The following is a 27930-nucleotide window of genomic DNA, read 5'->3' as shown; positions in this document are numbered from 1 at the left end:
AAAGCACACAAGATACCTTGATAGAACAACAGAAATTATTTTGTTCATCCATCATTTAATTATAAAGTGAAGCACAAAACAAGCATACATACCCTTGCCAAGGGTCTTTGCCACTGTCATTCCCTTCTCCATAAAATCTGAAACTTCCTTTAAAGAACAGCTCACTGTTACTACTTAACGTGACCCCTTTCCTTATCCCTACCTCCAGTTGCTAATATTCTATAACTTTTGATATTATTTTGAATTTGTTTTCATTTTTGTATGTTTGGTATTTGCTTATTTGCCTTCATGCATGTACTTTGTATTTACTTACACATACCCCCACCTACCCCTATTCCTTGCAATATATGCTCCCTAATATAGTGCTTTGTTTATAGCAAGAGCTTAATAAATGTTCATTGAAATGAAAACCTGCTAAAAAAGTCCAAAGGGAAAAATTCCTTAAAGATGATTAGATTCTACAGCATCTTTATTTTGTAGATGAATTTGTGCTGACTGACCAAGCCCTAGAAACCTAAAGTCTCCTAAATGAGATTAGCTAGGATTCAAAATAATTTGAACTAAGGATCCATATAGGAAAATCCAAGTGAATGAAGAGTATCTGTTCTTTAGAGGAGACAGTCCACTGAGGTGGTCACAAGTATCTTAGACAGATACTGTAGTTGAAAAATGAATTGGGTCCAGAAGTGAAAGAAGGAAGAGAACAGGAAACATTGTATTTGTGAAATTAATGGCATGCTTTCAATGAATCAAAGTTCTTCTTTAAAGCAAAAGCCTTTGTAAAAAATCAATTATGATTGCTACTCATCTATTACCCAAGATTTCTGTTTACGAAAAAGTACAATAAAGAGATGTTTGGTGTATTAAATATGCTGCAAGTTATTTCTAATGATTGATCATAGGCAAGAAACAGTGTAAAAAATATCACCCATTATATGTACTTGGAAAAGGAAATGGACTGGGAACAAAGACTGTTTATTAGCTGAACAGCCTGCACGGTCTACTCAACATATTGTTAAGTCCTAAATGCAAAATGTTAGTATAGTGGACACACCACCTTTGGATAATTTATAGGGCACAATATTTTCATTCAGTACAGGGAAGAATCTACCCAAGGCCTTTGGAGAATGAAATGTGATGTCTCATTAGATAATGACTTCCCTGTCATTAAAAATGTTCAAGCAGAAACTCAGTGACCATTTTTCCAGGAGCATGTTGATAGGATTTGTGAATCAGATGGAGGATTAGACTTAGATGACCCTTAAACTCACTTCACTTTGGAATTCCGTGATTCTGAGATGTGACAGTAGAACAAAGCTATTTTGTTTTCTTCTAAAATTAAATGTATAATAGTGTTCAACTTGTGGAAATTTTCAGAAAATAATTTTCCTTTCTATATTATATCCCTTTCTAAAAGTGGGAAGAAATCTTATGTTCAAAATGTGACTGATGTTCTTTTGGCTCTAATTTAAACATTCAGTGAAGTGAGATTCAAAATTCAAAAGTAACATTTTGAGTACATAATGAAAAAGGAAGTATAAATCCGTATTTCTGTTACTGTCATAGGTGTGTCTACCTTCCTCTGTTTGGCCCCTGATGGAATTTGGGATCCTCAAGGACCAGATCTCAGCAACTGTTCTTCTACTTGGGTCAATCACATAACACAGAAGGTAACTCCTACCATTGTACTACAAGTAATCATTCCTTTGCTAACTCTGATGCATCATTGTGAATTACAAATGCTAAAAAAAATCAAGGAACTTAAAAAAATATCAAAGTAATTTCCTTCCTATTTCCCTATCTAATTGCACATACAATTTTGCTGTATTGGGGTATGGGAGAGGGAGGTCCTCAGTAATTAATGGCCTACTAAGAGGTTGTGTAACACTTTTTTTTTTCGATAACCTGTTCTCTTTAAAGTATATGATGCTGCCTGTTCATACTCTAACCTTGTAACTTCAATAATGTTATTTATCATAATCAATGATTATGAATAACATATCAACAAGTATTCACTAAGGACCTACTATTTGTCGGGCACTGTGGTCAGCTCTGGAGATAAAAAAAAAGAATTAGTTCTGCTCTCAAGGAGCTCACAATCTAATGGAGAAGACACCATATAAACTATGTACAAACAGGATATATACAGAATAATTTGGAGATAATCTCAAAGAGGAGACATTAGCATTAAGGAAGACCTGGAGATGAAATGTTTTGTTCAGGGATCAGTAAGAAAGCCAGAGTTTGTAAAACATGTAAAGGCCATAAGGTATAAAAAAACTGAGACGGCAGGAAGGGGCCAGGTTATGATGGGCTTTAAAAGTCAGAGGATTTCATGTTGGATCTAGGAGTTAATAGCAATGACAACAATATGCCTTCTGTAGCATTGAGAACTGCAAGTGGAAAATTTCAAGAGACATTTTCAAGCTTTAAGAAAAAAAAAGCTTCAGTACATGTACCTTGGATAGATAGTGGGATTTTTCAAAAAATAGTTCCGCTTTTGAAATTCTGTCATTTGATCAATGTTCTTTAGAACCTAATTTATCAGTGTTGAAAGTATATTAATGTGTGGCGATAAACTTTTGCAGACTCAATTTAACAGGGCTTATTTGGTTGCAATATATTGAACATTTTTATTATTAATGCACTATGGGGCTTTGTGTTGATTTCATAACAAACAGAGACCAGATGTGCATTTATGCCAAAATTGCTGTGGGATGCATCCTTATTATAGCAATTTATATGCCTTTATTCACTCCTAATATCAGGAGTCCTTCTATGGAACATTAGCTATGCTATAGAATTTCAGAAAGATATTTTTTCCAAAAGAAATATTACAAATGATAGCCTTACAAGAAACACAGACTTGCCATTTGCTCTCTTCTCTATTAGTTTTTAACTACTCTCGTCCTCACTGATATACTGTACGATAATCAGTAAATACCCCAGTAGATCATGTAGCAAATGAACCATAACTGTCTCTTTACCCTAAATCACAAACAAGGAGTAATGGTGGGGACTGTAGTTACTCTTTTATATATATTGATATGTAACAGTCATGATACCTGTTACTATTCAAAGCTGGCAGTCTGGCTATAACTCTAGCCCAATTTCAACACTGATCCTGCCACACAGATTGTCCTTTGATTTCATTACAGTGTAGCTCAGACCCCAGGGTGAATAATTCTTGAAGGATGTGATCAGATTAATAGATCAGTAGCATATCTGGTACCATTAGCAGCTTTGCATTTTTTAAAACTACCCACATGCTTAGCCTAGGGGTTAATATGATTTCAGTCATCATTCACCTAGAAAACTGGGTGCTTTCATGCTGCTTCCTGAAAATAGACTTCTAGAAAGAAAAAGAAAGTACTTATACTTTTCCAACTAAGGAAAGAAAAGGATCATAGGACCATTGAGCAGAATGGAGCTTCAGAGACCAACAATGATGTTATTTCACAGAGGTGGAATTTAAGGCCCAGCTAGGCACAGTGCCTTATCTGAGGTGGTACTGGGATTAAATAGTAGAGTTAGGATTGAAGCCCAGATGCTCCGACTCTAAATTAATGCCTTTTTTTTTTTCAAATTGCTGTGCAAAAGTTGTTGTACTATATTGCCATATAATAAATAATGCTGCCTTATTTTTTCCCTCGCTATTTTTGTGTGTTATCCCATAAAGAAAAAGTGTTATCTGCAATGAAAAAGAATATTCTCCAAAGGGATGGGGGGAATAAAACATCCACTGCCCTTTTAATTGACAGTTTTGTTTGTTCCATAAACACACCTGGTTTTCTTGAGTCCTTTAGGCTTATCAATTTCTTCCCTATCAATGTTTTTTTTTATTCTAAGGAGCTTTTAATATGGATTTTTACCTAATCTGAATCAAGAATCTGTCAGATTCACAAATCCGAAATTCATAATGAGTTAATGACTTTTAAATGTAGCAAATTTCTCAGTAAATCATTCCTGTCGATATGCTTAGTTATTAAAAAAAAATAGAATTTTAGAAATTTCAGGAACTTTAGATCAAGTAGTCCAATTATCTCATTTGACAAATGAGAAATCAAGGATGAAAAGGGAAAAGACAAGTCCAAGTTCACATATTTTTTGTGTTCAGTTATTCTGTCGTTAATTGTTCTCTATTTTTTTTTTTTTAGTGTAAATCCAACCCCTCTCCCCCATCCCTCTGATGTGACCATGGCTTCCTTGAAGGCAGGACAACCAATCAGTACTCTGTGACTGGCCCAGTCCTGTCCTTCTGGTTCACTTATGACATAACTACTTTGTCCATGAAGTATTATCAGACTTGTCATGTTGAAATGAAAATTTGAGTCAGGTACACATTTAGGGAATAGCAGCTGAATTGAGCTGAAACTTTTGACTGGTACGTGGGGGACCTAACCTATGGGTACCAATATGAACATAAATATAGATGATAATTTCTGTTTGTTATTTTTGTGCTGGTTAAAAGAATGAGATTTTAGACAGTGACAGCCCCTTCAAATTTGTCTTGGCCATCCTCCTTCTTTCTCCTTTCCCCCATTTTCTTGTGGCGTACCACCACCACAAAAACCTACTGTAGGCTTCCTTTTGCCTTCATGCCATCTCCCTGTTGAAACTTCTTACTTCATTTAATGATTTGCGTTCAAGTGGCCTTGTACAAATATCACCCTTACCATTATTGTCTAACTTATTGATATCTAAGGGTGGGGACTTTTAAATGAGGACATTTGGATGTAAGCTGCCCTTCAGATTAGTCCATTTGTTCAGCTTCTGAGTCCATTTATATGTAGGGTCAGGGTATCCATTTAAAATTCCAAGCATCCACAAAATGTTTTTTTCTGGTCCATTCCTTGAATTCAGAGAAAGAATACACTTGAATTATCTATTTAAAAAAAGATGTATCCATTCTGTCTTTAGTAGAACAACAAATATATGACCTCCTTTCCTTCTGTGCCATATGTGATGCTTATGAATTTTGAAATAATGCTATCATTTCTGGATTTTTTGAGAAAGTAAGACAAGAGGTGCAAAGGGTATTGCAGGTTAAGAAATGGAGGGAAGTATGTGACCTGCAGCTACAGAATGAACTCTGTCCTTAAATTTGCCTGTTTGGGGAAATGACTAGCTTTCAATCTAGCATCCACTTATTGAATATATATTATGAACATAACACTGTACTACATGCTGAGGGAGGTAGAAAAATAAGTAAGATAGGGTCCTTGACATAAAATTTAAAATATAATAGGAAGGATAGTTATAGTGCACTGTGCAAAGTTCACAAGAGAGGCACAAAGTGTTATGAGAGTTCAGATGAATGAAAGAGCAATCTGGTGCCATCAAGTAAAGCTTTCCAAAAGAAACATTTTCTATGTTCTGTGTGGTTCTAGGGAACGACACCAGAATCATTTAAGCCCCTCCCAACTGTGAGACAAAGGCATTTTGCTGTTGATTTAATAACTTGGGCTGAGATTGATGGCAAAATAGATGTATTCTTTCAAGGAAATGGCAGTGCTGTACTTAAGTACTTTGAATAACTCCTTAATGAATTCTTTTGGCACCCAGATTAGGATTTTTATATAATAAATGTCATGAAATGTCAAAGCTTATTTCAAAGAAAATTGTTTTTGGCTTCTGTCAGGGCTTAAATATGTAAATAATATCAATCTCTGTCATAATTAGTATGCTTAACTAAAGCTTATGGCTTTACCTCTATTTTGAAAAGATTATTTATTCAAGGCCTAGTTATAACACCACTATTTAAACTAGGCAGTGATTTGCTAATCTACACAAAACCCTACATTTTTTCAATGCTTATGCTTTATTTTCTTAGAAATAATTTTAACAGATTTGAGTAATTGAAGTTAGAAATAAGGTCTTCAGTGGACTCTTTTGGTTGAAAGATTTATATATAGGTGTTTTTATTATCTACATCTTTTTTATGTGTGTGCCTCACAAATCTAACATCCAAAACAAGGGAACTGAATTCAGTCATCACTTTGATACAAGAATGCCTCTAATCAAAGCAGAACCCGTGACTTAAGCTAGCATTCATTCTTAAGAACTGAAGTATGAACAGAAAGTGACATGTTTGTTGCTTGTTTTTTTCTGCCTCATAGATTTTTTGGAATGTTAGCATTAGAAGAGACCGTATATCATTTAGTCCAGCCCTATTAGTTTGCTGCATTCAGTCGCTGGCCTCAAGGCTAAGCAAAATTTGAGTCCTGTTTATTTACAGGGCCATTAAAAAAAATCACCTGGACATCAGTATTTCATTTTTAAGTTTAGTGTTTTCTCCTTTTTACTGTTGATCTAAAAAAAAATGATTGGTTCTTAATATTAGATGAAGGCTAGAAAAAATCATTATTAAGTATTAGAGTATTTTTCACTGAAGAAACTCATGTGTAATATCATATCTAGTTCATATTATCCTTGTGATTTTCTTCTTGGATAGTCAGAGACACTGTTCTTATTGCTGTTCCACAAGTTAGAATAATCAATGTGCGGAGGGATAATAGCGATGAAGGTCTAGAACTCTGAATTCTTTAATTTCATCTCAAGTACCTTCTAATTTAATACAGTCTAACTCCTTGGGGGCAAGTGTTGTATATTTATATTAGGCAACACGGAATTTCTAAAATATTTTGAAGTATTTTCAGATTCTAATCAATTTATAATCTTTAATTCAGTGGTTATTATGTGTCAGGTATGTTTCTAATTACAGATGTTACAAAGATGGAAGTCCCTCCCCTCAAGGAGTTTACAATCTCTCCAGAGATGACATATACATAAACAATTATATATAAAATGTATACAAAATTAATGAAAGGTAGTTTTAGCAGAGAGTGCATTAATCCATCAACAACATTTTTGAGCACCTACAAAACCAGGTACTTCTCAGACATTTTGGTATTGATGAGTCCATGATGTGGATGCTGAAGTGGAAGGGCATTAATGGGAACTAAGATAGGAATAGAAATCACAAAAGGGTGTAGATTGGGAGGAGGGTGCTGCTGGTATAGCATCTGTTTTACCCTGATGATGGGGTACTTGGGAGGAGAAAGATCATACAACTATTAAGGTAAGATTTGAATCCAGGTCCTCCTGACTTCTAGGCCGGTATTACTGTCTTATCCAATATGCCACACTGCTTTTCAACCCTCATTTGTATCATTATGGAAGAGGCCTGTCTTGCTAGTACAGATATTTTATTTTTATAAGCAGTTGTGTTATTTAATATAACTATTTAAACAAACAATTATATTTAACTTTTGTTAAGGGAGTTACTATTAGCTTTTTTCCCCCTCTCTCATCATTTTCCTTACTATGATAATTGACAGCTGTTTATAATAACTTCAGGGGAACAGTCCAAAATTATACATACACAAAAATTAAATAGCAACCATTTCCAGTAGTGTTTTCCACATTTCTTTGTTTTGCAGATTATTTTGCCTTTCATGAAACTCCCTGTTTAGACATCATAAAAAATAATACTTGTGCTCATATTCTTGAGTTATATGTGAAATAAAAGCAACACTTACTTTGAATTTTATGAATGTACATCATTACTTCATGTGTAACTCTACAAAGTTATCTTCCATTTAGGTGTTCTTGTTGTCTTAACCAGGCCGATATGGACAATTATTGAACATACTTAGCAACCTCTAAATATGGTGAATACTTTAACTACTTGACTGCTTTGGCTACCTCTAAACTCACAGTGTCTAAACTAGACTTCAAATATTTTAACTAACCTCATGCTCCAATATTTCAATGAATCTATGGTATAATCAGTATGGGTCCTAGTTCAGGTGATACAGATCCAATTTTATCTATGGCCTCCCATTCTCTTGTCAATGCCATTCCACCATTCCACCACAGGAGGTCCAATGACTTCCTCGTGTTCTTTTGACATTGAATAGCACCAGGGTGATACACTAGTTATTCCACAATTTTTGGTCAGATTAGTTTGGTTTATCTATAGGGCACCAAGGGCCCACATAAAGAGGTAGGATAGTTTAATGGAAATAATACTGGACTAAGGATCAGAAGACTTACATTTTCACTTCAGCTCTATTAATACTAGATATATGATTTCAGGGAAGTCACTTAATCTCTATTTCCTTCATTTTCCTCATCTGTAAAATGGGAATAATAATTCATACCTACCTCTCAAGATTGCTGTAAGGACAAAATGAAATAAAATGTATAAAGCACTTCGCAAAACTTAAAGTGCTATATATTATTGTTATAGACAACTGGGTGGCACAGTAAATACAGTTCTGGACACGGGGTCAGGAAGACTTATCTGCCTTAGTTCAAATCTGGTCTCAGATACTTGCTAGCTATGTGACCCTGGGCAAGTTACTTAACCCTATTTGACTGTTTCCTTAGGAGAAGGAAATGACAAACCACTTCAGTATCTTTGCCAGGAAAACCTCAAATGGGGTCACAAAGAGTCAGACACTACTGAAACTGAACAAAAAAACAATAACAACAACAAACTAACAGTTATTATCTTAGAGAGAGAACACTAGCAGATGACAAGCCACTTAAACTTTCATTGACCTAGGTGACTTTCTAATACTCTTAAAATGTAGATGAGTTGTTGAGCTCATATTTGGTGGCGTTTTCCCAATATAAGTTTCCCTATCGGGATGCAATCATAAATATATTCTGCTTCTCCCCCCACCCCCAAAAAATACGTGTGTGTGTGTGTGTGTGTGTGTGTGTGTGTGTGTGTGTGTGTATATATATATATATATATATATATACATATACACATACATACACATGTGGGAATATACAAACACATATAATTTGAGGGCTTTTCCCCCATTTGATTTATAGTTCAAAGTCCAGATAGAAGTAGAAGCAAATATATACTATTGATGAATAACTATTTCTATCTATAGTTTACGTGCTTTAGTTGGAAAAAATTGCTGAAAGAAGCCTTAGAGAGGATCATATTCTGACAAGGTAATAGATATCTTTCCATTTTCTCCTGTTTTCAAAACTGTAGTTGAAGTCTGGTGAGACAGCTGCTAACATAGCCAGGGAGCTTGCTGAGCAGACCAGAAATCAGTTGAATGCTGGGGATATCACCTACTCAGTTCGTGCAATGGATCAACTGGTAGGCTTGCTGGATGTTCAGCTCCGAAATCTGACTCCTGGTGGAAAAGACAGTGCTGCACGTAGTTTAAACAAGGTAAGCAGTAAAGATGAAGAATGAGGGATGAGGTGAAGTTAAAAACAAGTGAATCTTTCCCTCTTGATAAATGAATAGTTTCTTCCAGTGGAGTCAGGGTATGCTTACTACTGTCAGCATGATTTAGTGATTTGATTTACAGAGATTATATATTTTTTTTCCTTTTGGTCAAAAAAAAACACACTAAAATTTCTAGTACAGAAAAGTAAAAGTTTAAAAAAAGTTTCACTTTAATTTCCACATTACACACTACTTTAAAGACATGTCTCTTTTTTCATGAGATAGAACTATATTTGTTTTTACCTAATGTTGGAGGATAAGGTAAACATGAATGAATGTAATTTAGAATTAAGCACCTCTATTTGTTTTAGTCAATTGCTTCTCCTCCTCATCTAATATTAAAACTAATAAGCAATGGAAATGACAGGTAAGGGACCAGATCATCAAAAGGCAAGTAGTAATAAAAGACAGAACAACAAAGAAAGAAAATGGTCTCTCTATAAACCCTGAATCAGTGAGTTCAATTTGAAGTAGGGCATATGTGGGTTTGAAAATTATGCATACATACATACATATATACACACACATATATGCATATGTGTTTGTGTGTGTATCTCCTAGTTTAATTGTGAAGGATTTTTTTCTTTTAAGAGACGAGGAATTTTAAATTATTTTTTGTTTTTAGTATGCTACACATACTGTTTGGAGTTAATATTTATGAAGACTTTACATCATGATTTTTTAAAAGCATACCTAGCATTAATAGTAACACTATCATTATTATTTGATCATCACTCTCTAGTGGATGGGAATAAATTTGTAGGTTGAAAAACAGTGTTCAAATTATATTTGTAAGGAAAGATATTTTAAATGGCCAGGTAAATGTTAAGTATAAGAAGAAATGGAATTTATTGGAACTACATAATCTCAAAAGGTGAATAAACGGTCCTCCTGGTGAAAGTATGTCAGATTTGCTCCCCTCAGATGCCATGTGTTCACTGAATGGTGCACATGAGGCAGTAGGGGGGGGGAAATTATTTGTACTAAATTTTAGTTACTAAAAGATAATGACAGTCTTGATATTTGGGAAAACAAGAAATTGGCAATGACAGACTTAAGTCTCCATTGTGGAATTCCCAAAGACGAATGTACCCCTTTAGAATGAAAAATGGCTAAGCAGACTGGTTCTTCAACTCACTATTATTCAGTGCCATATTGAAGGAAAGGTCTCATCAAGATAGAAAGAAATAAAGATTAATTGTTCACTACAGATCAGCCAGATAATTTTATGACAAATAATGTTTATGTTGAAAAGTCAGCCTCTGAAGACAAATACTGTTAGTTTTTGACTTAGATTATTATCAGAAGTTATTCTCTATTGAGCATCAAGATTTTTTTTTGTTTTTAGCTTGTTTTATTGTTTTTTTTTTTGTTTTTAATAGCCATTCTCTTAATAGTACATAAATTCACAGAAATCCGTGGAACCTGTGAATGCTGGAAATTTAATGTATTGTTGCCTAGGCTGACTTGATGCTATTTAATGAATATTGCTGCCAGCAATTGTTATGATAATATATTGGAATTAGTCATTCGTATTAATATTACATATCCATAACATGACTTGTTATGGCAATACTGTATATCTTTATTTAAAATGATGTTGATGTCTGACAATATCAGGTAAAGCTGGCAATTAATGTCACATTCTAACTGGCTCCAGCTAATCAGCTTTCCTATTCTGAATATCAAATAACGACATAACAGGCAAATATTCATTTGTGAAGCTTTTTTTTAATGCTCTTTTTATTTTCCATTTGGCTCCTTTCAGTTGTATGATGTGGTTTGTCATACATTAATTTGCATGATGAACTAAACTGTTGGGGTCCGGGAGGTTGTTCACATGCTTGCTGGCTTGTTCTCATTTCTTGTGGTCTTCACCGCTTCCTTAAGCAGTTGTATCCTATTAGGTTTGCAAAGTCAACTTGGTGCAAATCAATTGCATTCGGCATTGAAATTCTTGACTGTTTGGAGGGAAGAAGCACTGCAAAATAGTGATTCGAGTCACTGATCCAAATGACAGCCCCCATAATTTACTTGCACTCATTCTTTAGAGGAGCAAATGCTCTATGAACAGTTAAGAATGCATGAATTAAAGTGGGAAGAAGTGTTTAGAACACAAAAGGCCATCAGAGTAGCTGTTTCTGAAAGCCTGATGATTTCCTCCTTCAATAATCTGGGCTTCTTAGGGATTGGAGATGTAAGGGTAGATGAGGAAAGAAGTAGCTTACAAAGATTTTTGCCCTATTATTTTGCTAGGTTAAATAGCATCCCTTATGTTTTTATTGTATCATTTAAAAGTTTATTGAATGCAAAAAGAGTTACTTTTGATCTGTCCAGAAAAATATACATCTCTATGCCCAAAATATGCTTCTTATCAAACAAAATTTATAAAATCATGTCTAATCCTGTTTTCTGGGTGGAGGGATTAAAAGGATTGATGATAAATTCAGTGTCAGATCAAGAAATCACAAGTCTTTTAACCTGAAATAGCTTGTCCCTTCGTATTTGTCCTCATGATGACATTGTCATAACCAAATATCCATCTGTCAAATTTTCATTTGTCGCACACAGAAAATATGTAGTTTAATGCAGAATGGGGTATATATATGAGAACATAGTCTAGGATGCACGTTGTTTATACATATTTCATAGGATATCTGAGAAATGGGCTCCAAACATTTGACATAAATTGTTTTACTTTGTCTTTTGTTCTCTGTCATTCATAACTAACTCTAATATGAAATGTGTAACTTCAATCTAATAACAAGCACTTATTTTACTAAGTCCCACTAATATGTTGCAAGATTTCTTGACATAGCTAATAGCTTGACACTATCTAGTTTTCAGCTTGAATCATTTTGAAAGGGTTCTTGGCCACCATTTGCTAAATCATTGCTATATTTCGCTGCTGCTTAGCTGTCATCCTCTTCTAGAAAGTAGTTCACAAATAAATTTTGTGTAGATGTGTTCTTTTTAAATTTTTCTTGGTTTCTTCTATCACTAACTTATTTTTTCTATTCTGTGTTTAACCTGCTGTCTTTATGGAATCAGCTTCAGAAAAGAGAGCGCTCTTGCAGAGCCTATGTCCAGGTACTTTCAGTGTTTTTTATAAATGTGTTAAATTGTTGAATTGTCTCTGGTGTTAGTATTGTGTATTTGCAGCTAATAAAATATGTGTTAATGTGTAAAGGATGCAACCCAGTAAAACTAAGGTTACTTTGAAGGGGAGAAATATAGAGTGTATGAAAGAGACTTATGATATAAACAAGTATGAGGGGAGGGGAAGGGGAAAGACTGTATTTTGTAGAACAGAGATATCCAGAATAAAAGGATATGTGATCAGAAATGGGAGGATTGCCACTTATGCTGTGAGGTGAGTTGGGGTACTTATGCCAACACCTGAATTCTTCAGGAAGGTAGAGATGGAATCATGGATTTATTGGGTAGCATCTACCATGACTGCACATGATAAAAGCAATGAGAGAAAGTAGTAACAAAAATAATAATAGCTATCATTTATATAGTGCTTTTAAGATTTGCTAAGAACCCTATAAAATATTAGCTCATTTTATCTTCACAATAAACCCTGGGAGGTAACTGCTTTTATTACCCCCCTTTTATAGATCAGGTAACTGAGGTAGGCAGAGGTAAAGTGAGTTGTTTAGTCACAAAGCCAGTCGGTGTCTGAGGCTATATTGGAAATGAGGTCTACTTGACACCAGGTCCTCTATCTACTGTACTACCTGGTGGCCTAAATAAATATGATCAAGACCAAAGTTCCTTTGGCCCTGTTTTGAATTTGAATTGCGTAGTGCTTGAGCTCTTTTTTTTTTCCCCCAACACTTATCTCTCTTCATGATAAAGCATTGAACTTGCTATGACTAGAAATGGTGGTGTGTGTCTGCATCATTTATATGTATGTGTTGTTACATATGTATGTATATATACTGCCACTCAGTGTCAAGGAAATGGGAAATCCAGATAATAATAAAATGATTACTCTATAAATTGTTCTCAGAAAATGCTAACTGCATAATTCCCACAAAAGCACCATTGTCTTGCCTTCTTTAAATTTCCTCCAGATTCTTCTTTTTCAAATTTCTTATGTGTTGGCTTGTTCCTTGGCGCTATATAATTTCATCTGTAAAGAGCAGAGAACCTTTCAATTTTATTCAGCACTGATAGAATATTAACATACTTTTCCTTTTACAGTGTGACCATAGTTTATTTTTTAGTGTGGAAGGAAAACAAAAAAATAAAATGTCAATCTTAATATTTCACTTTTGACCTCTATTTCTTTGTCTTCCTTTATTTTTTTTCCTTCTTTCTTTGTAAAGTTACCCAGTCCTCAGATCTGAGGCCCTTAGACAAGAAAATTTGACATATGAACACTTCGTGAAATATATAGAAAAGGGAAAACATATAAGACATTGAAGTATTTGTAGGCCAAGTTAAAGACTTGGGAGAAATACCAGTTTTTGATCATGGAAAACTGTCTGTAAGAAATGCACAGGTCATTTGGTTATTGACTTCGTTTTTCCACGTTTTTTACTTAAAATATTTTCGTGTTATTTACCATTGCTGTGGTTAGCCCTCAGTGATATATGGATTAGAGGCATTTTAAGTAATAAATACTTCAATATTTAAAGTCTATGAAGTACATGGTCATTCAAACATGAGTCTTTAATGGAAAATTAACAACATAGTTTATTCAGTGGCTGCTTTCCTGGTGTTATAATTGATTATGAATTACGATTTCTACTGTTTATTAAACATCTGACAGAATCAGATAATAGTGGTGAAAGGGAAATACTGTGTTTTACTAATAGATGTTATTGGGCTTTGTTACTTTTATTGTTGAATATGATTCCATAAAAATACAAAATTAAGACATTGTAGATATTTGCTTCTTAAAAGAATGAAACGTAAGTTTATGAAACATTTTTAGTTGAGAATATTTTTCGTCTTGAACTAATATATGAGCTAAGCATGAAATTAACCTTTATTACATAATAAGGGATATCCACATAATATTTTTTTTACTAAAATGTAAAATTAAGGCATTTTTAAAAGGTGATAAGCAATGACAGTAGAAATTTGGTTTTGGCTAGATTTTTGACACTTAAATATGTAATATTCATAGATTCAATATCAAATTTGTAAGTTGTCTAGGTTCCTTATTTAAACTGTCTTATTCTCACAGTTGGGAGTCAGGAAGATTCATTTTACTGAGTTCAAATCTGGCCTCAAACACTTACTAGCTGTGTGACCCTGGGCAAGTTGCTTAACCCTATTTGCCTCAGTTTCCTCATCTATAAAATGATCTAGAGAAGGAAATGCAAATTACTCCACTGTCTTTTCCAAGAAAACCCCAAATGGGGTCATGAAGAGTCAGACATGACTGAAAGACTACTGAACAATAACAGTAGCACTCTTACAGTCTAGCTTTTGTTAATTTCACTGTTTCTGGGAAAATAAATGGAGGTGATTATTAGTTAATGTTAGACATTATTCAAGATGATAAATGTAATTCTTCCTAGTGGCATTTTGCAGAGAACAGAAATTGATTGATATCTGACATAATTAAATACTATTAACATGCCTTGGGAACATTCCCTGTGTAGTGATTCATTATAGAATGGGGGCTTTTACATGAGAATACAAAGAGACCTTATATTGTTAAGTCTATTGAAAAGCAAACCCATGATGTTGATGGAAAAGTAACCTTTTGTCTTTAAGATGACTCACGAGCATTGGATGTTATGCTGTGTAGGTCTGAGAAATAGGTACTTGGGAATTCATGGGTTTTTCACATGGTTGAATGTTTTTGTTTTAGGGATGGGGAATACATTATCCTACTGAAGCCAACTGACCCATGGGAGAATTTTAAAATCATTCAAGGGAAACAAGGAAATGCACAGCAATTTGGCTTAGTTGTGAAGGGTTCCCCCTCACCCCCATTTCTTGTATTTTAAGATATAGAAAGGTAAAAGGTTAAGACTGATTTTTAATTAAAAATTAAGCACATAGAATTGTATTACATAAATACATATTTTTAAATATTTTTATCAAGAACATTTATAAGGCTCTTAGTGAATAGAAAATGTTGCACTGTATATTGGGAATACCCCTTTTAATTACTTAAAATAGATAAAATTTCATCGGTATGGGTACCTCTTCCACTCCTCCACATACACATATTCCTTGTTAGTATCTTTACATAAGTTCTTCCTCAAGTTCTTTTAATATTTCTTAGATACCCTTATAACATTGAGGTTGTCCATCTGATATCCCTCACTCCAACTAAATAGAAAACTCCTCTACTTTTTTAGGTGTTAGAAATATATCTTTTATGCCACTTGTGCACAAAAGTCATCCTTGGTAATGTTTTATAGTTGACTTAAATACACATTTGCCTTTTCATTGCTCTTTAGAATACCTATAAGGGAGTCAAGTGTGGTAGAGAGGAAAAAAAGACTATATACTCAAAGGACCAAGATTCTTAATACTTGTATGAACTTAATAAAGTCACTGCCTCAGTTTCCACATATACAAACAAGTCTTCATTTAGCAGCTACTATGTGTCTACCTAGTAGCATTTTTTGTTTATCATTTATGGTAGTTACTAGGGTAACAAATGCAAAAAGTAAAACAGTCCCTGCCTTAAGGAGCATGATATATCCTAAAGGAGAAAATAATGTGTGTGTATATTTAGGTATAGACAAAACAAGTCCAAGATAGCCAAGAGGAGTACTAGCCACTGGGGGAACCAAGAAAGGCCTCATATGGAAAGTGATATTGATCTGAGCCTTGAAGAAAAGCAAGGATTCCGAGACGCAGAGGTAGGGAGAGAGTCCATTACACACACAGTGCAAAATACATACAGATGGGAGGTGGAGTGTTAGCCATGATAAACAGCAAAAAGGTCATTTTTGCAAGATCATAAAATAGCTGACGAGGAATAACGTACGACAGGTCAAGAAAGTTAGGAAGAAGGCAGGCTGTTGAGAGCTTTACATGTCACATAGAGGAATTTATAGTTCATTCAAAGGTAATAGGCCACTTGAGTTTATAGAGTAGAGGGGAAGACATGGTCAAAGGTGTGTTTTAGGACAATACCTTTGGTGGCTATGTGGAGAATGGATTGGAGGGAGAATAAATTTTAAGTAGAGAGAACAATTAGAAAGCTATGTCCATAGTCTAGGCAAGAAGTAATAAGGGAAGGGGCAGCTAGGTGGCGCAGTGGATAGAGCACCGGCCCTGAATTCAGAAGGACCCGAGTTCAAATGTGAACTCAGACACATAACACTTACTAGCTGTGTGACCCTGGGCAAGTCACTTAACCCCATTGCCTAGCCCAAAAAAACCAAAAACAAACAAACAAACAAAAAAAAGAAGTAATAAGGGAGCTAGTGTAATAGTGAGGAGAAAGAAGGAGATTTATGTAAGAGATGTTGTGGATGGAGGTAGAAATCACAAGTTGTAGTAACTAAATGTAGAGAGTGAGTATGATTTAGGAGTCGAGGATAACACCAAAAAAAGATACCTAGATGGCTGGAAGAATGACAGAAGTAGAGATGTTTGGGAGTAGGGTTGGTTTAGGGGGAAGAAGAATAATCTCTGTTTGGGACATGTTGAGTTAGAGATGACTATAGAACATCCAGTTCTAAATAACCAATAAGAAGTTTGTAGTATGGGACTATAACTCAAGAGGGAGACTAGAGGCTAGGTGTCAATTGCCTGGAGATGATAATTTTGCCCATAGGAAATGATTAGGTGGCCAAGTAAAGGAGTGTAGACAGACAATAAAAATGTATCAGATCAAGTAATTTCTAATACCCCTTCTACTTCTAAAACAAATGATCTTATTATGATTTGTATTCATCACAGACTGTGACATCTTGACCTGGAACTATGTAATCTTTCGAGGAAAATGATAGTATAATATATATGTATGATATTATAATATACAAATAGTAATTATATATGTACATACATATTTGTGTATATGTGTATATACACATACCAATAGACTACTTTAATAAACAGTCCATCCATTTTTCTTGATCTGGATAACATGCATTTTTTCAGCCACTTCGGTTTTTAATTTGGATAGTTAAATCAATGTCTTTCTAACTACAATGGATTACATCGCAGAAGCTTTATAGTATTATTCAGTTCCGTATACTTAATATGTTATAATCTGTGGATAGTAGAATTTGAAAATCTTACTATCATCAGGTAATCATTCTATTTAGACTTTGCAAAAGATCTCAATGATACTGGTGAATGCAATGGAGCATATGTCTCCCTGTTTTATGTTGGTACTCAGAGGATCATGGAATAATTTTCCCCATAATTGTATCTATAAGAGAATATTTACCTAGGCTGGATACGTGCCTTTTTTGAAGACATATTATAATTTGGCATTCTGTTTGGTTGTTTTTTTTTTTTTTGGTAAAAAAAATCAATAAACAGACACAATGCGATCTTATATTCTCTCAACTTCTCAGTCAATTGTGTCTATGAATATCTGGTCCAGCTTAGGAAATTGTCTACGAAAGTCTGCATTTCCATTTTTGTGTTTTGGTAAAGTATACCCCAATTCATAAATAGACCTTTATCATGCAAATTTTATAGAAATGAAAAAGCCCATGGGTTTTTAGTTACTGATGTATTCTTCTTTTCTCACTCACACACAAGTATCATTTGTGATCTTTTATGTCCTTTTGAAATCTTCCCCTCTTTGACATATCTCAAAAACAATCTATAAGTAGTGTTAAAACTGTCACCTTCAAATAGATTTCTTTAGTATGTATTAGTGTGATTCATTTATTCTTCCTGAATTGTTCTTCTTAAGTGTCATTATCACTTCCTCATATTTAGTATTCTGATGTTATAATTTAAGTGTATTCGTTCGACTGTTGTTAGTGATCAGAACAGAAGTACTGGTATCATGGTACTATTGCAAAATTTGTTTTAAATTATCCTCTGTACATATAAAACTATAAATATTTTCAAGATTACATGAGTTAGCTGACTTTCATAGCCAGGTTATCCTGCAGGCTTGTTTTCTCTTCTACTTATTTTCACTGTTTATTGTTGCTCATACTTTTCCATTATCCTCTACTCTAATGCTTTGTTAGAGATTATACTTTAATCTTTTATTACTCATAGTGCCCATGACTTTCTGCTTAGCCAAGAGGTCATGTAGTTTTTGGCTAAGATGGTTTCTGGGCCCTATCTGTCACCATACTTTTCATTTCTTGAACTTCTCTGTGACATGGCACAGGGGATAAAGTTCTGGCCCCTGGAGTTAGGAGAACCTGAGTTCAACTATGGCCTCAGACACTGACTAGCTATGTGACCCTGGGCAAGTCACTTAACACAGTTTATCTCAATTCCTTATCTGTCAAATGAGCTGGAGAAGGAAATGGCAAACCATTCCAGTATCTTTGCCAAGAAAATCCCAAATGGAGTCATGGAAGGTCAGACATGACTGAGACAATTCAATAACAACAAGGTCACAAGTCACCCAAAGGGCAACAAAGAAATGGTTGGTGGATATGAAGAAGTAGCTGTATGTTACCAAAAAAGAATTATTTACAAGTGGCATAATGTATGTTATCAAAATGTGTATAACTGGGAAAAGGGGTTGATTGTTTATGTAGTAAAGAGTGAGACTTAACTGATGAATAGCTCACATAATTCAGTGGGATGTAGGCTATAGCAAGAGATCTAGAGAAAGCTCCTAGCCGGTTAGTTGGAGCTCCTATGTGGACTTTTTCAGAGGATGTGAATCAAATGAGTAGATGAGGTTAGGACTCAGGTGTGGGGAACCTGTGGTCCTCTAGGTCCTCTAGTGTGGCCCTTTGACTTGATCCCCTTAATAAAAGGATTTGTTCTGTAAAACTTAGACTAGTTCAAAAGGCCACACCCAAAGACATAGAAGGCCACATGTGGTCTTGAGGTCTCAGGTCCCCCACCTCTGGGTTAGATGTTGATCTGTACAATTAGAGAGGGTGCCCACATTAATGAGATCACAGATCCATTGAGGTGTATCTGGCAGTAAGTCACTCTCAACATTTCTCAGCCTTGGTCTCTTTTTTGGTTGAAATTAACAACCATTGGCAACTTGTCAATACAACTTCAAAAGTGTGAAGTTTTCGTGAAGTGTCATTACCACTGACACTTCTTCTTTTGTGAAAAAGATTTTTTTTGGTCATCAGCTTCCTTTGTTCTCTAAATCGGAGAGGCAGTCTGTGTTCCCTAGAGAAAAAAAACACTGGTGAGAACATCACATAATGAGATTTAGAAGTTCCCATCTAAATGTCTACTTATTGAGTCATCCTTTGGAACCTGCTGTCACTTAAATAATCTGGTGGAGAAGCAATCAGACATGAGGTACATAAAATAAAACAGAAATGTAATAGGTAAACTAACACTCATCTCCTCTCTCTTTGCTTCTATCCCTCTCTCTCCTCTCTATCTCTCCTTTCTCTCTCCTCTCCTCTCTCTCTCTCCTCCATCTCTTCTCTCCTCTCCTTAGCTCTCCCCTCTTCTCTCTGCCCTCTCTTCCCTCTCTCCTCTCAATCTTTTCTCCTCCTCTTCCTCCCTCCCCTTTCCCTCTCCCTCCCCACCCTCTCACTTTCCTTTTTGCTCTCTTTCCCTCCTTTTCCTTCTCAGCATTGGTTAATTTATGAACTCTAAGATAACTCTTTACCTTTGATAGGCGCTGTCTTTTTTGTTCTAAACTTTTATACATTTCTTATTATTTTTTCCCATAGTTACTTGGCCTGATATACCTGCCAGTTCATTGAAAACCTATGTATTAGACTAATTTTTTTTTTTAAATTATATGCTATACATCAAAGTATCCTAAGTCAGTTTAGGATTAAAAGTCATTAAATCTATTGATGAATAAGAAATGCATAATATTCCTTCCCAGATAAAACAGATGCTGAAAGTATGTGTGGTATATAAACATTTTTGCCTATCTCCTTTTTTTTTTTTTTGTGGTATTAGTACTTACTTTCCTGTGAACCAAAGGAGATACTTGCATCTTCATGACAGAGTGCAAATTGAATTAGGCCAGTTTTCCTTGCTTGCTTTGTGGTACATTTGACAAGAAAGATTCTAACCTCCATTTATACTGCTAGGAAGAAATTAATGAGGATTCTCAAGTTCCTTGTTTGGTCACTTAATTGGCTGTATGACAAAGAGCTCTGTGGTGCGTGTCAAACAACTTTTGAGTCTTCTAATGATTTGTGCTTTGCTTGACTTCTGATACTATTCCGTGTGGCCTGTCAGGCTGGATATCCTTGTTAAAGTGGCTGGAATAAATTGGCTAGCAGTGTGCATACAATGTAGTATATTAACTATAGCAACAGGGAGTACTTTTAGCAGCTCTTTCAAGAGATTTAGATGTTTGCCCATAAGCATCAAAGCCAACCCAAACTTTCATTTAATATAATTAAAAGGACATCTGAAAGTAGTTTGATTCACAGTGGGTTTTTGTGGTTGGTAACCCTTTGTTAAAACTCTGTGAACTTAATATATTTCACAGCTTGATAAACTTACACTTGATTTGTGTTAGTGTGAGAGAAAATATAAATCTGCACCCTGCATGTTTCTGCTGCTCCATACCCTATTGTTAAATGCAAGGGGAATCAAAGAAAGTCACCTCAATTTACCATAGCAGAGTAGTTTCTTTTGGTAAAGAATAGTAATAATTTATTTTTAAAGGCTCACTTTGTGTATGGTATATCAGTGAATGGTTTTAAATAGCCATAGTTGTCCTGAGAGACATTGGAACTATGTGTGTTGTTAAACAAGGTGTGTTTATACACCAAGTCACAGAGGTACATGATATTGTGTTATTGATACACCTAAGTAGTCGTTTTATAAATTAGATTTCTTTGGAAGATCTGTAGTGTGGTTAACTGTAGATGTAGGCTAGCAAAAATAATGTTATATTTGACAATTCCTCAGAATTCCCTTAGCAAGTAGATCAGGTCAAGCAAAGATAGATGCTTTATGTAGTGAATTCCACCTTCATCATTTTTTAAAAATAATTAATAAAACAATCCTCTTGTCATTTATTTACATGTTGCTGATGTAAGTTTTCAAGGAATTGATTCAAACAGAAGTTCAATGACTGTAATCCTGTGACCTTCTACTATTAGATTTTATTTGTATTTGCCACAAAAGTAGACTATATGTTCCTTAAGGGGCTCATATCTCACTTATTTTTAGAATATCCTTCAGGCTTTTTACATAGTGGGTGGTTTATAGAATATTTCTTCTCTTGTTTCTACCAAATTTCAGTTTTAGAATTGAGTTAATTCTCAAATTAAACAATTTCAATTTTAGATGTACTTTTTCATGTCAGATTTTCAAATCAAATTAAGGTTGACTTTTAGATTATAAGAAAGGGACCTTGAAACTTTCAGTTTAAGTCTTCTGTTTTAGAGTTGAGGAGACAGGCTCAGAGACATGAAATGAATTGCCCAAGATCATGTAAGTAGATAGTATCACAGTTATGATTTTACCCAGATTCCTCTAACTTGCAATGTAGCATTCTAAACCATGTGACTTAATATTAAGTAAGCACTGATACCTGCCAGTTCTTTGTGCAAACTTTACCCTTCAGAAAGTTTGGGAAAGTCTAGCAGGAAGAATAGTGAAAACAATAACGCCTTGTTATTCATTTATTTATTCGTCCATCCAGCCACTCATTCATTTATTCATCCATCCATTCATCCATCCATCCATCCATCCATCCATCCATCCATCCATCCATCCATTCATTTACTTGTTCAATATAAGCAGGCCTAAGAAGGATGCATACCTTGCTGTTTATATGTTTTATCCAGTATAGTGGCAGACTAGCATAGTACATATCAAGCGGAAGTCACAGAGAAGATGCTAATCTATATTGGTGGAGTGTTCTCATGTGACAAAACTTGGCTAAGGAAAACACAGGTCCATTCCTTCTCCTTTTCCAGCAATCCATGTTCTCCATTGATATTATTATGATGTCAAACAATCTTAAGGGAATTCCCTTAGTGTTGAGGAGAGGGATCTAATGCGGTTATAATTTCAGGGAATTCATGGTCAAGAGTTGCCCAAGATGGCTGGAAATGGATGGGTTATGAGAAAGTATCACGAAACAGATCACAGATGCATTGGAGTAGTTTAAGACTCAAAGGCTTTAGAGTGACCTTATTCTCTAGAAGCAGAGATCAAAAATTTGAAACAGTTAAAAAGTGTCATAAATTTACTACTTGCACTTTGATCAAGGGCCTAAAAAAAATCCATATTCAGTATTTAAAAGAGTATATTGTGTGTAATATTGTCATTTGTTGGGTACTGTGAGGTAAGAATCATCTGATAACTGGAGAAGAAATCAAATTACTCTTGAAGATTGCTCCCAGAACAGAGATTTTAATGATTTTGCATAACTGTCATTTACTGTTCTTATTTAACAGTAGCTAAATGAATAACATCCTCATCCATTTTTGATCAACTTAGCATAAACCAAATAGGCTAGTTTGACTTTTAACCTTTAAGCAGAGATTACAATGCTCAATTCATTCAGTGACGTTCTAAATACACCAAGTTCTAAAGAGACCCCACCTAGGCTATTTCAAGTCATTTCATTCTCAGTTCTGTTTTTCACATGCAAGTGGATTCCACCATTTAAGACATTCCTTTGACAAAGTATGATCAGTTAGTTTAAAAATCAGTCAACTGTTTTGTTGTTGTTATTGTTGTCAAAAAGAAATTCTTGAGTTTAGAGCAATTTAAGGTGTTCAGAATATAATGGAATGGAATGTTTTTATCTTTAGACTTCCAATTAAATTTCTGGATGAGGTAAATGATGATTCCACTTGTCTATGAGCAGCTTCCCCCCGCCCCTCGCCCCCCCACCGAGTAACTTATGTAAAATGAGTTATTTTCAATATCCTTTAGAGTCAGCCAGTTCAATGAAAGGTCAGAGTCCAATACTGTCTAGTAGTAAATGTAGAATTATTAACAATTATCAAGCATATTTGCTAGAAATTATCCAGGATTATGAATGATAATAGGCAGGGGTATTAAAAACCCACACATCATTTGGATAATTAGACTCACTCTACATGCATAACTAAGCCTACTGGGAAAATTGCATCAGTATTGTTACCTAACCAACATCAATGCATTTAAAAGAAGAAGAAGAACTCTTAAGCTAACAAAGACTAATCAGATCATATTATTTAAATAAATTACTTACTTGAATCCCAGTGAGTTGTTTTCTTAAAATTTGTAATGGAATAAATAGGGTAGATAAATTCATTATCAATTATGGTATCTAAACTGTTAAAAGTTTTTAAATGCATTTTAAATGTTTTCTTATTCCAAACTTGACCAACACTAACAGTTATGAGCATTTCCATAAAAAGAAGATTTTATAATAACTTGTTTTATCAAAGTATATAATAAATTCAATGTTAACTCCAAAGCTGTCTACTTGCCTGTGCTTCCCTCTCAGATTCTTATTCTTTTCAGTGCTTTTAAAAATGTTTCTTTAATGCTTTTTTCAATCTTTTTCTTTATTTTTTAAATCATTATCACTAATTTCCCTCTTTCCCAAAGAAAACCCTCCCTTGTAACAAACACAATCAAACAAAGTAAATCTAAATGTATGCCTCATTCTGAACATCTTCCATTTTATGGATGAGTTCATCTAATTCCTTCATGGTTATTGTGGCTAAAATTGTTTATTTCCCTTCATCACATTCTTTCATACATTTTCCTCTGATTTCCCTCCACCATTACCCCCTCTCTTTTTAGAGGAGATGGTAAGAAAAGAGAAGGAATGTGAGCAACACTTTTGATCTCTAATTGAAATGCTGTACCTTAACTTTATTGAACCTTCTCTTTTCCTCCAAACACTGACTAAGGGTTCTTCCACTTTATTTCTTTCCTTCTAAATCCTTCTTTTATGCTCTACCCCCTGAAATTGAAACTTGTTTTGCTAGTTACTGTTATTTCTTGAACTTTATCTTCTTTCTTAAGCCCATCTTTCTATTCTTCCTCATCTCCCAATTTTCCTATTGAATTTAATGTATTACTATATAAACTTGTGAGTTAGTGTGTGTGAGTGTGTATGTATGTATGCATGAGCATATATGTGTTCAACCCTCCGTTGTTTAGAAGAGAAAAATTTACGTAGACATTTTTCCCCTCTACCCTCATAACTTTTTCTTCATTTTTGTAGCTAGGTCCACATTGGTGGGAATAATTAATCCCTTGAAGTGGTCATATTAGCAAGATTCTTAGTGCTATTTCCAATGGGATAGGACCAATTAGCATGTTTTATATAAGGATAATTTTGAATAGTGCAATTTCCTTCATGACTACTTCAGAGAATTCATCATTCCCACTAATTGAAACCTAGTTGTTTTCTTCTCCTGTACCACAACTATGAAAAAGGTCAGCTCCAATCTCTTTCTGCATTTCTTCCTTAACGTACTCCTTTTTCCTTCCTTTTTTAAACATTGTAAAAACAACAAACCCACTCCCAGCCCCTCTCTTTGTCTTACGTATTTACCTCTGTGATCCTTGGAGTCATCAGAACTCTTAAGAGATACTTGTCTCTTTTCCTGTCATTAAAATTTAAGGTTCATCATCATTTAGCCCTTGTTTATTATTCAAATGTATTTAACTTCATTAGTTTTTTCTCTTCTCCCATATTGCATTATTTTGTGATTATTATATTGCATTTAAGTTTCTACTCGGCTTTATTCTTGTTAAATTAACAGTTAAAAGTCCTCTATTCTATTAAAATTTCATTTTTTTCTATGAGGTTTTACTTAGTCTACAAAGGTAAGTTATTCTTCATTGTGAACTTTAAATTTTGCCTTTTAGAATATCATATTCCAATGTTTTCTTCCAGTTATAGTAATAAGTGCCAGGATTTGTGAAACTTTGACTGTGGTTTGTTGGTACTTGAACTCTCTCTCTCTGCTTGCAGTACTTCATACCCTACCCACCCCCCCTTAGGAAGAAAGAAATGCTTTGGAGTTAGGTTGCAATATTCCCGGAAATTTTCATATTCCCGGAATTTTCATTTTTAGTTTCTTTCAGAGGGTGACTGCGTTATTTTTATTTTCACTATTTCTTCTTGCTCTATTAAGTCTGTACTACTCATTTTCAGAGTCCAGTAAGGTTTTCTACTTTCTTATTATATGCTATTTAGTCGTCCAGTTCTTTCCTTTAAAGTTCTTTTTATCTTTTTTCTTATTCATTTTTTTAATATCATTTCTTCAGGGACTCTTAGGAATCTATAGTTAAATCATTTTTTCCCCCTCTTTTTTCCCCCTTCTAAGGCTCTGCTTGTAGTTTTTGTGAATCTTTTTCTGGATTTATTTCTTGAGTGTCTTTGGGCCCATTATATTTCTTCATAGAGTTTGTTGTCTTCTTCTGTTTACTTGTATCATTACACTCAGTTCCTTATTTGGTACATTGTGCCATATCCTGGCTCCACCCTCTCTTTTGCAGTTTTCAACGGAGCTAGTCAGTCACTTTTTGGTACTTACCTCAGTTTCTTGGATTTCCTCCACTGGATTCCACTTCTGGTATGACCAAACTCAGATCAGTGGCAAACATTTTTGATCCCAGTCAGAGCTAGAAGATGGCTATCTCTTTTCAGGGTTCTACCATTTTCTTTTATCTCCCCTGAGGCATTCCTACATGGAGTGCTGTTGTGGACTTACATAGTCAATATAATATCATAGGCTTCCAGCATATTTACCTGTAGTTGCATCAGTTTCTCTGGCAAGATCCCTCTTTTGGGGCCCAAATTCTCAGGTTATATTTTTGTGTAGTCCTGAGCTAGATAAAAGGCCTTATTGCTGTTTTTCTTTTAACTTCTTGTTATTACTTTAATAGGTGCTCTTTTTTAAATAATTGATGGAATAGAAGTGGGAGAACCAGGAGCCTCTACCTTTCACTTAGTCATTTTTAACTGGAAATGATTATACCATTCAACTTTAAAGTAAAATATTTATTGAAAAGAGCCATACTCTCACTCTCCATTTTATCTTTCCCTTTAACAATATGTTTTATTGATGCATTTTACATTTCCATAACAGGCATCTTCCTTGTGAGAAATAAAAACAATTAAACAGATATATGATATGTGTATTTGATAAATGAATGCAGTATTCTTTTCTGGTTTTCCTCACCACTGTGCCAAGAGAAAGGAAGTGTATTTCATTATCTATTAAATAGCATCTCCATTTTATTTTATTTATCCAGCTATGAACTTCCTTTCAATGATATTTTCATTTTTCCATCGTCACGTATGTTCTTTTAATTCCATCTATTTTGTTCTGCATCTGTTCATACATATCTTCCAGCATTTCTCTGGATTCCTCAAATGTATCATTTACTACTTGCACAATAGTACTACATTATAATCATGTATCATAGCTGGTTTTTTTTCAGCTATTTTCCAATCCATAGGTACCCAGTTTATTTCTAGTTATTTTTCTACCACAAAGATGTTATTAATATATATTAGACCTTTGTTTCTGTTTGCCTCCTTGGTTCAAAGGGTATAGACTATTTAGTAACTTTTGTTATATATTCTTACAACTTTCATCCATCCCTTTAGTTCTAATTATCTCTGGGTGTATGAATCCAAAATCGTTTAAGCATACTTTTCTTACAAATTCCAATCCTGCCTATCAAATAATTTTCTGTCATTTCTATCTTGATTTCTTATCTCTAATATTACCATCTAAAGCTGACCCTTTTATAGCTCTCTACCAACCAGCTGCCTCTCATACCTTCTCCTTTTCATTTTGTGTTACCACTCTCTTGGTCTTTCAGGCTTGAAATCTAAAAGATAACTTTAGCTCCTCCCTCTCTATCACCTTGCTTCCCACACTGTCAGTCATCAATTTCTACTGATTTTTCCTTGACCATGTCTTTTTCAGCTATCCTTTCTTTTCTAGTTCCACTGGCACTACTTTAATTTAGGATCTTATCTCATTTCCTGCTCATTTAAGAGGCTCTAACTAATCTCCCTGCTTCCCTTCTCACCCTCTCCAAAACATCTTATAACCTACTGCTAAATTAATTTCCCCAGCAAACTATTTTGATTATTTCACTTCCATGCTCAAAAATCTTTAATAGTTCTTTACTTCATATTGATTAAAGTTCAGTAGCTCCTTATACAGGTATTTAAAGACCTCCAAGCTATTTTCCAGTCCCATTGGTACTCTAATGTAAGAAACCTCCCCTCTAACCAAATTGGCTTATTCATTTGTGTTCATATCCAAAACAAATATAAACTTTTAACCTCTTTTATTTTTACTTTCACACTATACATCGAATTATAATCATTCTAGCATATGCTTTATCTTCCCTACTTCAATGTAAATTCCTTGAGGGAAGAAGGTAATGGGTCCTATTCCTCTTGCATTCTCTACCACACCTAAAAGGTGCTTATACTTGGTAAACACTTATCTCAGTCCACGTGACCATACTGTTTCAAAATTTAGGAAAAGAAACTGTTTGATACACTCACACAAGGATTTAATCACTTAATAGACATAGTAGAGAGGGATTCAAGTGTCATTAGGCAGTTATCAGGAAGTCCCAATATTCCC

General features: G+C 34.5%; 1 protein-coding gene across 8 annotated transcripts in view; it reads left to right on the top strand.

Moving 5' to 3' along the window:
- Positions 1-27930, top strand: part of ADGRL3 (adhesion G protein-coupled receptor L3) — a 943202-nt gene that overhangs the window by 753333 nt on the left and 161939 nt on the right. For 6 of the 8 annotated variants that reach the window (XM_078148809.1, XM_078148804.1, XM_078148802.1 and 3 more), the window contains 3 exons: positions 1567-1670; positions 9023-9208; positions 12320-12358. In XM_078148809.1, the coding sequence (XP_078004935.1) occupies positions 1567-1670; positions 9023-9208; positions 12320-12358 (329 nt within the window). The remainder of the gene's footprint in view (positions 1-1566; positions 1671-9022; positions 9209-12319; positions 12359-27930) is intronic. The other 2 variants (XM_078148806.1, XM_078148805.1) reach the window with 1 other exon arrangement.

This window comes from Phascolarctos cinereus, unplaced genomic scaffold (assembly GCF_003287225.1).
Source record: "Phascolarctos cinereus isolate Bilbo 61053 unplaced genomic scaffold, phaCin_HiC Scaffold_9;HRSCAF=440, whole genome shotgun sequence".
Taxonomy (NCBI): domain Eukaryota; kingdom Metazoa; phylum Chordata; class Mammalia; order Diprotodontia; family Phascolarctidae; genus Phascolarctos; species Phascolarctos cinereus.
The sequence above is the reverse complement of the archived record's forward strand: the minus strand, read 5'-3'. Positions and strand labels throughout refer to the sequence as shown.